This window comes from Budorcas taxicolor, chromosome 21 (assembly GCF_023091745.1).
Source record: "Budorcas taxicolor isolate Tak-1 chromosome 21, Takin1.1, whole genome shotgun sequence".
Classification (NCBI taxonomy): domain Eukaryota; kingdom Metazoa; phylum Chordata; class Mammalia; order Artiodactyla; family Bovidae; genus Budorcas; species Budorcas taxicolor.
The window spans coordinates 64,283,186-64,297,296 of record NC_068930.1 but is presented as its reverse complement, the minus strand read 5'-3'; the positions used below and the strand labels follow the sequence as shown (position 1 = coordinate 64,297,296).

Genomic DNA, 14,111 nt, shown 5'->3' with positions numbered 1-14,111 from the left:
TCAATATGGGGAGTGTGAGGGGCAATCATATTCCCAGAACATTCAGAAGTGTATCCAGCCAAATGGGCCTCATTATTGGTTCATCTTCTGTGGCCTCTTAGGAAAGCAGACGCGTGCTAATGAAATCAGCAGACCCCACAGCCTTCTGGGTCCTGAAGCCATCCATGTGGCTGGATCAGTGGCCACACTGGCTCCTGAGTGCTCCCTTCCCTTGCCAAAAGAGGCCCTCCCAGCAACACTGTTTAAGCTGGACTTGTTCTCATTTATACCTTAAAGCTCTGGACTGGGCTGACACTTTGTCAGCAGAGTGTGTGACCATGTTATCTTGCTCCCAGTGGCTATTGGGGTCTGGAATTAAGAATCAGCCAAGGGGAAAGTGAAGTCACTCAGTCGTGTCCGACTCTTTGTGACCCCGTGGACTGTAGCCCACCAGACTCCTCCATCCATGGGATTCTCCAGGCAAGAATACTGGAGTGGGTTGCCATTTCCTTCTCCAGGGGATCTTCCCAACCCAGGGATCGAACCCGGGTCTCCCACATTGCAGGCAGACACTTTAACCTCTGAGTTACCAGGGAAGCCCAGCCAAGGGGAAATAAACCTGAAAGCCACAAGTCTGAATATTAAATAGCAGCACCACTAGGGACTGCAGTGGGAAAGAGGTTTCCTGGACTAAAGTCACCTCCCTCCACTTTCAACTTTACTTGGTGTCTGTCTTCTATTTCGCGTTCGTGATAAATCCTGATGTATCTCTGTTTCTTTAGGCCACCTTAGCACCTTCTGAGGAATTAAGCTATCTGGATAGGCAGAGATGCAGATTTATAACTTTGCTGTCAGGGGACTCAGGTGTCAAGGTCATTTTCACTTCTGAGACATTTTCAAAAGATCACAATTTTCTCAGCGACTAGTCAGAGAGATGAGAAAGAGCTGGAAGGTGAGGCAAGAAACCACGGGTGATGTTTGAGCAACGAGGTTGGAGCCCCTTTTACATGTTTTTCATTGTATTTTATTTTCCTAATTGCTTTAATGGGCATGTGGTACTGCAAAATGAAGTGAAATTGTTTTCCTCAGTTGATGCAATTTACTGGGAGACAGTGTGATCCTATAACACAGGGACTCCTCAAATCCACTGATATTGGGATGGAGGGAGGGGTTTCTTTTTAAGCCTTTATTTCGAACGATGTTTTCACTAATGAATACAAAGCCTATAAAGGGAAAAACCCATGTTTCTTCACAACCGGGTTTCACAACAGCTATTAGATGACCACAGCATCATCAAAAGAGTGGAAAATGTGGGGGGGAAGGGCACAGGGGTTTCAAGAGTTGCAATTTACCAAGGAAATTGACCCTGATACCCAAATCCACAGGCTAAAAGTGGTGCCGTGAACCTGGGAAAAGTCCAGGCCTCGTTCAGGCTTGCACCCATTTCTTCTGATCCCAGATGCGGAGGGGGCCCTGGCTCTGGGTTGCCCAACGTCGCTGTGAGTTCCAAGCAGAAGCTCAGAGTCCCAGTCTGCAGGGTGGCTCCAAGGAGCCGCACACAGTGGAGTCCCGGCATCCAGGGGGGCGAAGGGCGCTGGTGCCTGCTCACAGAAGAAAAGGCCAAGGCCACAGACCTGAGTGCCTCCCCGGCAGTGGGGAGCACATGGCTGGCTCAGGTTGGGGTCTAGAGGAAGCCCTGAGTCTGTGGGACTGCATGTTGAGCTAGAGGCTGCCAGGGTCTCAGAGCACTAGGCAGGTCTGGGTGCAGGGCCCGCGGATCCTGTTGTGCCCGCCCCGCCCGGCCCGCTCCGTCCTGCCCCTCGCCTGGCCCAGCCCCGCCCCTCTCCCGGCCCAGCCCCGCCCCGCCATCCCCTCTCCCAGCCCAGCCCCCTTCCGCCCTCCTCTCACTTCCCCCTCCTCCAATCCCACCTCTTGGGGGCGCCCGCGCGCCCTCCGACTATAAAGCATCGAGGTTCTGCAGCCCGTCGACCAGCGAGAAGCCTCGAGCGGCTCCTGCACTTGCTTCCAGACCCCTCGAGGCACCATGGCCGAGGGCCCGTTCTTTATGGCGGACACACCCTTTCATCCGGACCACCTGAGGATGTGGGAAAAAGCTGTGTATGTGGACGAGAACCGGCGCACCTGGCTGCCCATAACCCTCAAGGTACAGCCGCTGTGGGGCCAGGCGTGCAGGGCAGCATGGACGGCCCACCCATGGCCCGGGGTCTGGACCCGGACGCCCCAGGTCGTGCAGGCCCTAGAGGACACCCTCAGATGCCACAGGGCGAGGGCGGCGGCGGGGAGACTCAGAAGGGCAGGTCCACTCACGGCGGCCAGGACACACAGATGAAACCACTGAGCTGGGCTCAAGGATGAGAGGTTCTCCAGGCCAGGAAAGGAGGGTAGGAGAAACACAGAGCCAAAGGATGCGAACCCAGTATGTCTGGAGTGTATGAATATGATCTCGAGTAAAATAGGATTTCTCTGGATCTCAAGGACCTAATCCGTAAAATGGGAATAATCTTTTGTCCGAAGTGATTTGGGTTTCCCTGGTGGCTCAGGCGGTAAAGAATCTGCCTGCAATGTGGGCTACCCAACTTGGATTACTGGGTTGGGAAGATCCCCTGGAGAAGGAAATGGCAACCCACTCCAGTATTCTTGCCTGGGAAATCCCATGACCAGAGGAGCCTGGCAGTCTACAGTCCGTGGGTTAGGAAGAGTCGGACATGACTGAACAACTAACATGAGAAAGTGATTACCGCCCTTGGCAGATTATCAGAATCTCCATAGGTGAAACCCAGAAATCTGTATTTTGAAAGGACCCTCCACAAATTAAGATCAGCCAAGTTTGGGAACCACTGCAGTAGAGTTTGGGATATTTCCTACCTCCTCAAGTCTTTGAAAGAAAGAAATTTCACATGGCATAAAGCAGTACGGAATAGACACTGACTTTGTTTTATGTGTGATGCCTTAAGACCTTAAGATGGATCTTTAGTTAATACTTCTTTTTTTTTTAAGAAGTACAGCTCTCTTACAAGCACTTTCCATCAGAGCATGGGTTTCCTCAAAGAAACTTAGGTGAAAACAGTTGAAACTTTCCATATATAAACCGAAGAAAGAATATATAAAAGTATAATTGTCATTAGAACATTTATGGAATAGTAAAATTGCAAAAAGTTACTGAGAATGCTTGTTTTCCCATTTTATAGGTGAGGAAATAGAGGCATAAAAATGGACATTTGTTCAAAGTAGTGCTGCTGCTTGTAGGTTAATGGGGTTGGGATTCCAGCGCAACATCATCTAAAATGTAACCACCATCTAAAATCTGCATCTTTATTGTCCTTTAAGATTTTGAAATATATATACTTTTAAAAATTGAGTTAAATATTCACGTTAAGCCAAGCATTTGAGGAAAATGTAAGTGAATATCTTTTTTTAATCTTTGGTTGGGGCATATCTTCTTAAACATGATGCTGAAACTGCGAAGCAGAGTTTTTCACATAATCATTATAAATTCTGGACAAAGCCATTTAGCAAACCATGGGATAGAATTTTCTCCACATAATTTCAAAGAACTAGTATTCTTCATCTGAAAAGATTTATGTAAGTCAGCAACAAAAAGGTGAATAAGCAAATTTCAAATGGTTCAAGGATATGGAAAGCCATATCCTAACATGGCAAGAATGGTGATTTCCACCCTTGCACTTTGCAAGATATTCTGAATTGTTTTTTAATGGTGAATTCTAACTTACTTCATAGATAAAACTTGAAAAGCCGTTTCCACTTTGGAAAAATAATCATTGAACAAAGATAAGTGTCCTGTTGATATGCCAAAAATTCTAGGTTGTGGGGATTTGCAGTGGGTGGGATTAAATCCCACTGCTTGTGAAGCTGATATTCTACTCAGGGAGAGGGACAGCACAGTAGGTGAGGCGGGTGGGAAGTTGTGTAGGATAACTCCAGTGGGATAGCAGGCAGGAACCAGTGGCCTGGGGTCTTCATGCAGTTCGTCTCCAGAATCTTCTTTTGCATGTACCTGAAAATTGCCCATCATTTTCTCTGAAACCTTTTTGTACATCGGTTTGGGCACGCCCCTTATGGATATCATAGAGTTGGATTCTTCTGGCATTTGTTTTTATAGATAAACATTCATTCGAACCAAGATCTGCCTTTAAAAAGGATGTGAGTCCTGCATGGGTTTAGGGGAGAATGTTCCAGGCAGAGGACAGCACGTAGGAGTGATTTCTACTTGGAGTGTGTGTGTCCAGACATGGTGAGGAGGTCAGTGTGGCTGGAGTGGATGGAGGAACCGGGATGGAACAGTAGGAGGTGAGAGGTGAGAGAGGAGGTGAGAGAGGCAGGGACCTGGCTCAGCAGCCCTGTGGGCCATGGTGAAGAGTCCAGTTCACCTGCCTGCGATTGGAAGCTGTCGAAGGGCATCCAGCAGGGAAGAGACAAGATTTTTAGATAGGCACCCTGGCTCCGGGGCTGAGACTTGGCTGTGGGTCACAGGACCAACTAGGCGGTAGGCTGGGCAGTTGTCTCTGTAGTCTAGTGAGAGGCAGTGAAACAAGGACTGCGGTGGAGATGGCGAAACATGCTGTTACCTGATTCCAGGGTCTGGGCAGATCTTGTTTCAAAGGGGATGCATGATAATGAATAATCGAAGAAAATCCCACATCAGCTGAAACAGACCCCAGACACCATGGTTACAGAAGCCCCAGGGCCCCGTGGCATTCCCTAGCAACTAGGCACTGGTCACGAGGTGGACCTTCTGAGGTCCCGTCTGGGTATCTAGACCCATTCAAGTGCTGCTCATCCCGGCCCAGCCCGAGCCCCCTGAGAGGAGCGTAGTCCGGCTTAGGGACTGGATCTTCAGGGGGCAGTGACCACCAGCATCTCAGCTGCAGGCTGGGCGGGTGGCCGGATGGTCCGTGGGTATTTGTGCTGGACAACCTGTGGGTATTGTGTCCTGAGGGTGTACCTCGGCCTTCTCTTCTCTTCAGATAGAAAATAGCCTCCAAGTCCTCTTTCGTCAGCAAGACGTGCCCCTGGGGGAGCCTGTGTCCCCCAGCCAGCTGGGCCCGCACCTGCTGCCTGTCATGTGGCAGCTCTACCCCGGGCTGAGGTACCGAGCCTCAGACTCCAGTTTCTGGCGCATAGTGTACCATGTCGAGGCAAGTGTGGGCTTCCCCGGGGACCCGTCAGGTGGTCGTGGCCGGCCCCGCTCCCCCGCCCCCATGTCTGGCCCCTGCAGTCTATCTGTTCCCTCCACTTCTGAAAAAAGAAAGGTGGGGGGGACTTTACAATGGCAGATATTTTTAGGACTGAATTGATGAGACATTCAAAGGGAATGACCAGCCACCCTCAGGGGTCTCCAACAGAAGCTCCCTTGGTGGCAGGCGCCTCTCTGGTGGGCAGTCCAGGACTGCAGGCTGGGGGGACGAGGGGCCCCTGGGGTCCCCCAGGTTCCCAGCTGCCACCCGAATCCCAGGGCCCGGAGTGGGAGGGGACAGAAGATCCCCGGCTCTGGCCTCCACTTCCCTCTCTAACAGGTCTCTGGCACCGAAGAAATGCTCCTGGAGCAGCTGCCAGACCCAGTGAACCCGTGATGAGGTGAGCACCCCAGGGGCAGGTCAGGAAGAGGGGACGCCCCTCCCCGCCGTGGAGGCTGTGCTGACCCCTATTCCCAACTACGCTGACCTCCGTGGTGCTGACCCCTATTCCCAACTACGCTGACATCCGTGGGGCTGGGACCCAGGCTCGCTCTCCTTTAACACCTCAGGAGCCAATCAAGTCCTTAATACTAGGGGCGCATAGCTGCACGGTGCTTCATAGGCGTGGGCACGGTCCTTTGACCTTCACAGCACCAGACCTGGATAGTATTTAACTTTATAGGTCATAAGACGGGGCAGGGGGGTTGAGACATAGGATGACTGGTCGAGATCTCAGAGTCAGGTTTCGGATCCAGGTCTTCTCACGCCAAGCCGCTGACTTGGGCATAAGGCCTGGGCTCTGGGGACCAGCATTGACCACCCCCCCCCCAGCTCCCCTATCCAGACGCCGGCTGCTCCACACCACCCCCCCCGCCCCCTGCATTCCGCCCCTTTCTTCCCTTTGCCCTTGACCTTGTTCTCTCTCGTCCCAAGTTCCGCAGCTCCCATCTCCTCCCAAGCCCTGAGCCTGCCAGGGGAATGTTAGTGCTTCCGTTCACCTTCCTGTACCTACCAACCCTGTGTGATCTGCTCCACCACACCCGGGTCGGACAGACGGACAGAGGATGAGTTCCCCCGAGCGGACCTGCCTGCGGGAGAGGCCGTGTGGGCACAGCTTCGGGGTCCACGAACCCCGGCCTCTACCTGTGCCTCTGGTCTTCTCAGCTGCCTGATGGTCTCAGCCTCTCTCCCTGTTCCGTCCCTCACAGCAAACAGTGTCACGTCCTGCACACCCTGGGCTGCTTCCCGCTCTGTCCCCTCAGCTCTGTATCCTGGCCACAGGGCATGGGGCCGGCTTGCCTGCGCTTGGTCTCTGAGCCCCTGAACCAGCTGTCTCCCGTGGTCCTTCCCTGCACGTGACCACGCCTCCGAGAGCCCCACCCCCTGCCCGAGCATCCTACGTGCCGTTCACAGGACGGCCTGGGAGGGGCTTGGGTCAGTGCTCAGGACTGCGAAGCTTGTGGTTCAGAGGCACTCAGCCCGGGACAGGCAGGAGGCCCGGCAGGCCAGCGCGGTGGACCAGCTCTCTGATTGCCCACCTGTGGAAAGAGAGATTGGAGGTCCCCCTATTTTACAGATGCCCTCAGACCCGGATGTTATGAACTTGTATGTGGCCTAAACACTTTGTAATGTTGACTGATTAAATGGAAGACAATTCATCTAACTTTGTGCTGAACCAGCTTCTATCCTTGACCTTGATTCTAGTGGAGAGAAGCAGGAACAGACGGTCACCAAGTAAGAATATTTGAAAGGGAAAGAATCCTCATGATAAGTTTTTACTTTGGAGATAAGACTGGAATTTATTTTCATATAATCCAAGTGCTCAAAAGCCCAGTGTTCTTAGAGGTATAGTTTTGAGAACCACTGGAGTAAGTGACCTCAAAAAGTCACAGTCAGCATCTCCTGGTATTCAGGACACACACACACACCCGCCCCATTCTCCTCCCTTCCTGGCCCAGCCAGCTCTGTCTCCTGTCCTTCCCTTGATAGTTCCAATCCCAGCCTGAGCCCCCTCCTGCCTGACACTGTCCCCAGCCAGCAGCCAGAGTCCTTCCCTTCCTCCCAAGCCCCAGGTCACAGCCCATCCCGCAGAAGCCTCCTGATTCCTTCTCAAGATTCCCTGCCCCTCCTTTACCTCCTGAGCAGGTAAACAGGACCTCAGGAATCACAACGGAATGCCTTCCAGTCAAAGGAATACTGCTCTTCTCCACTTGGCATAACCCTAGTCCCTAGCTCTTCATCACAGAGCCGTATCAGGGTCAGGACACAAACATCAATAGGTGGTTAAGTATCTGAGAATTACATTAAAAAAAAAGATACTGCTTCCCTGGTGCCTCAGATGGTAAAGAATCTGCTTGCAACACAGGAAACCCAGGTTCAATCCTTGGGTCAGAAGATTCCCTGGAGAAGAAACGTGACAACCCGCTGCAGTATTCTTGCCTGGAGAATCCTATGGACAGAGGAGCCTGGAGGGCTGCAGTCCATGGGGGTCACAAAAAGTCAGACATGAGTGACTAACACACTCATACAAGTATCTAATATGAGAACTGTAGAAGAAAAATATCACTTTTCCTGTTCTATATTCTCTGATCCCCGTCTTACCAAGCATTAGACAGGTGAACGTCTGGTTCCACACCTGCCTGGGCCTGTGTCTCTTATTTTAACCCTGTCGTTTTGCACGGTACTTGACAGTGCAGGAGTTTGGTCTGTTGGAGCGTCAGAACCTTGGAGAAGAAAGAGTATCCGTGGTCAGCCTGTGGCTTGTTTTAGGAACAGGCACAAGAAGAGGAAAGTTCTCAATTGGGGCTGAATGCTTGTGTCCAGCACTCAACGCCCGCCCCCCCCCCCCCCCATATTCATATGTTGATGCACTAACTGCCGGGTGTGTATTTGGAGGTGGGACCTTTGGGAGACGATTAAAGTGAGAAGATGGCCTGAGGATGGAAGAAAGATCTCTCGCCACGCGCCTGCACCAAGGAAAGGCCACGTGAGGACCCAGCAGGAAGACAGCAGTCAGCAAGCCAGGACCACACACTGGACATGGAGTGGGCTGGCCAGCACTTTGATTGGACTTCTGACTCACGTTGAACTGGGAGAAATAGATACCTGTGGTTTAAGCCCCCAGGTCTGTGATGTTTTGTTATAGCAGCTCAAGCAAACCAAGGCAGTATTCATGAAAATTTTGGCCACCTCTGTGAACTCTGCTGAGGGCTGCAGATATAGCAATGAACAAAACCAACGGCCTGCTCTCAGGCAGCTGTCCCTCTGGATAAAAAAGAAGAAGAAGCTCAGAACGTGCCAAATCCTACGGAGAAAATAGAACACAGTAACCAGGTAGCAAGTTAGGTCAGGTGATGAAAGAATTCCCACCCTTGCAGGTGGCCTTTAAGATCAGACCTTGAAAATGAGAGGGAGCTAGATTCTTAAGTTAGGGAGGAGAGCCCCAGGATGAAGAGGTTCAAGGCTGTGTGAGTTTAATTTGCTGTGGAAATTGAAAAAGTGCAAGATTCTCTTTACTAAGAGAATGCATGCACACATGCTCAGTCTCTCAGTTATGTCTAACTCTTTGTGACGCCGCAGACTGCAGCCCGCCAGGCTCCTCTGTCCATGGGGTTCTCCAGGCAAGAATATTGGAGTGGGTTACCATTTCCTTCTTGGGATCTTTCTGACCCAGGGATCGAATCTGCGTCTCCTGCGTTGCAGGCAGATTCTTTACTAAGCCACCAGAGAAGCCCTTTATGAGAATAAGTCGTCATCATAAATTATAAGTGTGATACAGAATCTCAGTTTCTGCAACAAGAATGACTTTGAGGTTGTGGTTGAGACCCCCAGGATGGAGAGTGGTATTGTTGAGGTGGGCTCAGCAGGACAGAAATGTCCAGACTTTTAGTAACATGAGGTTTGAGTTGCTTGTGACGTTCCAGTTAGAGAGTCAATAGGCCGTTGTTTGAATATGGATCTAGAATTCCCGTAAGGACTAAAGATATCAGTGTAGGATTAAAATGTCAATGGCAGTGAAAGCCAGGGACCTGCCGGAGGCCCCTCATGGAAAGATGGTGGCATCTTTAAAACCCTAAAAAGAAGTATTTAGAGGGCAACAATGCTAGGCTGGGGAGCACACTGGCAAGAGGCTGAACAGAGAAAAGTGGGCATCAGATTTGGCCACGTGGAGGCTGGTGGTGACATCGTCAGGAGAAGTTGGCTGTGATGGGGGTGTGGTCTGGTCACGGTGGGCATAAGAGAGAAGGGGAGTGAGGAGGAACAGCCCTTGCTAGGAGCTTTTCTGTGGAGAAGTGTGGTCGCAAGGGGGCTTTGGTCAAGGGTGATGGACACTCCTGTGTGCAGCCGAAGGGAAGGAGGGACAGCAGAGAGGCCATTGTCGAAGGGAGCAGTCTTTTTTAAATATTTATTTTATTAATTTTTTGATTTATTTGTCTGTGCTGGGATCCCTGATCTTCGTTGCGGCATGCAGGCTTTTTTAATTGCAGCATGTGAACTGTTGCAGCTTGTGGGATCTGTTTCCCTGACCGGGGATTGAATCCATGCCACCCGCATTGAGAGTGCAGAGTCTCAGCCACTGGACCATCAGGGAAGTCCCAGGGCCAGCATTCTTGAGGAAGCCAAGCAAGATGGAGTGGGTCACAAATGTATGTTGGCATCTGACAAAGAGCTTCTGCATTTACCAGTATCCTACCAGTCTTGTCTCATTCTTCCCCCTACAAAGTCGGGGTTTGTTTTTTGACTGAAGTATTTTACAGGCTGAATAATTTCACCCACAAGTAATTTATTATGTATCTTCACAGAGAAGACATTTTATTCCTGATAACCACAATATCATTGTCACCTCTAACAAAATTAACTGCAATTCCTCAATATCTAACCCAGTCTATTTTCAGATTTTCCTAGATGTCTCCGATGTCTTTCTGCAGCTGGTTTAAATCAAGACTCAGAATGCGTGTGGTTGATGCGTCTGAAGTCTCTTGTGATCTATAACCCACCTTCTTTCTTAACAGCAAACCAGGTAAACGTTTTAACTCTTCATGGTTGTCATTCCTTTTTCTTGTCTAATATCTCCAAAGCTATGATGAGTAATAGAAGTAATAGACATTTAAAGAATTTTCTTAGCTGTATGGGAAAGGCCTCTGGGGTTCCCCCATTAAGTATGATCCTATCTGTTAGGTAGGTAGAATAGGGAAAAGGCGTCCAAAATGGCGGTGGCTAAAAGACAAAGAAGGGAAAAGCCCAGGAAAATAAAACAAAAGAAGGTCCGAGGACCAGAGTGAGGACCTCAGCTAGAACAAACAACACTCCTGGCTGGCCCAGTTTACACAGGCCACGCCCAGGGAGAGAGGAGCATACAAAAAGAGGAGCCAAAGCTGGCTCTCCCCGCGCACGCGCTGGGGCGCTCTTCTCTTCGCATCTTTGGATCAACGTGCCCTCATGCCTCAAAGATGGATTTTCCTGCTATCTTCTAAATAAAATAGAGCTGTAACACTGATTTGTCTAAAAGCTATAACATGGTCCTTTCAAGACCTGAGAGCTATAACATGGTCTATCCAAGACCCGAGAGCTGTGACATGCCGAGGGGGCTTTAACGTCCGTCCCTCCAAACCTTTGTTGTGACGAGACCAAGAACCGAGGAACATACACTCGCGTGACACTGTCTTTGGGGCTTAAGTACTTATATTTTATCAAGTTAAAAAATTTTCAATTCCTATTTCAGAATTTTTCACTTGAACAGATACTAAATGTTATTACCTGCCTTTTGATATGTAAGGAGAGGATTATGTGCTGTGCGTTCAGTCGTGTCCGACTCTTGGCGGCCCCGTAGACTATAGCTTGCCAGGGTCCTCTGTCCTTGGAATTCTTCAGGCAAGAATACCAGAGTGGGTTGATTAGATGGTACCTTTATTAAACTCTAATAATATACTGAAGTTAGGGTATTGACTTGCATTCCTGGAATGAACCACACTTAATTATGATGAATAATACATTAGTGTGTTGGTGGATCTCTTTGCTAATGTTTTATTTTAAAATTTTGCACTGTAGTTAAAAAGGTCAGAAATTTTTCTCCCCCCATCTTTGCTTTTGACGTCGAAGTTAGAGCCACTTCATAAAGATAATTTAGAGGCTTTTCTTTTGCTCTACTCTGTAATACTGTAAAATACATTGGGATTATCTTTTTTTTAGCTTGAAAGAATTCCATTCAAGGCTGGTGTTTTTTTTTTAAGGAACTCTGCTTCTCCAGCTTCTTAATTTCTTCTATAGAAATTGGTCTGTTTAAGCTTTTCATTTCTACTGGAGTCAACTTTGATTAAATAACTTATTTCTAGAAAGGTGTCCATTTCATCTGGGCTTTATGTTTTGTTTTCATAGTTATTCAAAATAGCCTCAGGAATCTTAATGTCCTTTCTGGATTATTATTGCACTATGTTATTTCTTTTTTATCATTAAAAATTCAGCTTTATTGAAGTATACTTGATAAATAAAATTTCAAGGTATATAAATTATATGTCATGATGATTTGAGATATATATATATATATATACACACTGTGAAAATATTCCCCCTTTTAGTTAATTCACCTAGCCCTCACTACACATATTTATTTTTAATTTTTTTGAGAGTATTTCAGTTCTACTCCCTCAGCAAATTTCAGTTATACAATCCAGTGTTATCAACTATATGGTCATCATATTTGACATTAGATCCTCAGGCTTTGCTCATCTTATAGCTGAAACTCTATCCTTTACCAACCCTTCTCCAGTTGCCCCACCCCCAACTCCTGGTAGCCACATTTCTACTTTTTGTCCTGTGTTATTTCTTTTATCTTTTTTATTATTAAAAATTTTTACTAAATCTTACTTACCCATTTAGTAAAATTAGGCTTGTCTATTTTATTTCCCAAAGAACCAACTTTTAGACTCATTTGTTAATTCTGTTGTTTTGCTTGTTTTCTGTATCACTGATGTCTGTTTTTACCTTTAATTCTAAAGTTATATATTCTTTTGGTTTCTGTTGTTCCTTTTCTAGCTCTTTTAATTGGGTGTTTATTATTTTTAATTTTTATATGGTTATTTTATGTAACAGCTGTATTAAAATATAATTGACATACCATACAATGCACTCTTAAAATGTACAATCAGTTGTTTTTAGTATATTCCCAGAGTTGTACAACCATCATCACAGTTGCCTGTTCTGTATATTTCATATAAATGGCATCATACTGTATGTAACCTTCTGTGACGATACTTTGGCATAATATTTTCAAGGTTTCACATGTATTATGGCATATAATAAAATTTCATTCATTGTTATGACTGAATAATATTCCATTACATGAATATGCCCCACTTTATATATTAAGGATATATTCATATCCTTATATGGATATTACGGTTATTTATACTTTTTCCTATTATTAATAATGCTGCTGCAAACAGTCACACATAGAGTTTTTGTGTGGACATGTGCTTTCATTTCTCTTGGTTATATACATAGGAGTGGAATTACTGAGTCATACAGTAACTTTTTTGACTTTTTAAGGCACTGCCAGACTGTTTTCCAAAGTGGTTGCACATTCCCACCAATACTGTATGAGTTTCATTCTTCACATCCCTGTCAGTTATTATCTGGCTTTTTGGTTCTAGCCACATAGAAGGTATAAAGAAGCTTTGTATTTTTGATTTGCATTTCCCTGGTGGCTAATTATGTTTGTACATTTTCATGTGCTTATTGGCCATTTGTATATCTTCTTTAGAGAAATGCCTACTAAGATGCTTTGCCCATTTTTTAAATAGAGGTATATTTGACATGTAATGTATCAGGCATGCTCAATCATCATACATAGATTTTTTTCTTGTGATGATAATTTTTACGATGTGCTCTCTTATTTTATAAATTTCAAATATACAATACAGTATTGTTCACTATAGTCACCATGAAAGCGAAAGTATTAGTCACTCAGTCATGTCCGACTCTTTGCCACTCCATGGACTATATAGCCCGCCAGGCTCCTCTGTCCATGGAATTCCCCAGGCAAGAGTGCTGGAGTGGGTAGCCATTTCCTTGTCCAGGGGACCTTCCTGACCCAGGGACTGAACCCGAGTCTCCCACATTGCAGTCACATTCTTTACTGTCTGAGCCATTAAAGAAGCCCATAATCACCATGCTGTACATTAAATCATCATGATTTATTTATTGTCCATTTTTAATTAGGTTATTTTCTTTTTTATTACCAAGTTACAGGAGTTCTTTATATATTCTGGACTCAACTTGCTTATCAGATATAACTTACAAAGAGTTTCTCCCAATATGTATATTGTCCACTCACTTGTTGATGGTATCCTTTAAAGTACAAAACTTTTTAATTTTGATGCATCTTTTTTATTACTTGTTTTTTTGATATTATATCTAAGAAAGCTTTGCCTAACCTTCACAGTCATCAAAGTGTACTCTTAGATTTTCTTCCAAGAGTTTTAAAGTTGAAACTCTCACATTAATGTATATAATCCACTCTGAGTTAATTTGTATTTATGTTGTGAGGGTAGAAGTCCATGTGTATAGCCAGTTAACCTCAGTATTCTTTGTTGAAAAGACTTCTTCCTTCCACTGAAATGTCTTGGCAGTCTTGTCAATGATCAATTGACTGGGGCTTCTCTGTGGCTCAGTGGTAAAGACTTCACCTGCCAGTGCAGGAGGCATGGACTCATCCCTGGTCCAGAAAGATCCCACATGCTGCAGGGCAACTTAGCCCATGCACCACAACTATTGAGCCTGTGCTCTAGAGCCTGGCAGCCACAGCTACTGAAGCCCTCACACCTAGAGCCTGCGCTCCCCAACAAGAGAGGCCCCCGCAATGAGAAGCCCGTGCATCACAGCTAGAGGGTAGCTTCTGCTCAGTGTGTAACTACAGGA

At 46.9% G+C, this 14,111-nt stretch overlaps 1 protein-coding gene across 1 annotated transcript; it reads left to right on the top strand.

Annotated features, from left to right (window-relative positions):
- The first annotated feature begins 2,023 nt into the window (after positions 1-2,023).
- On the top strand, positions 2,024-5,591 carry TCL1A (TCL1 family AKT coactivator A). The gene is made up of 3 exons (XM_052660162.1): positions 2,024-2,143; positions 4,986-5,156; positions 5,535-5,591. Exons 1-3 carry the CDS (start codon positions 2,024-2,026, stop codon positions 5,589-5,591), a joined length of 348 nt encoding a protein of 115 aa, XP_052516122.1.
- Positions 5,592-14,111: the final 8,520 nt, after the last annotated feature.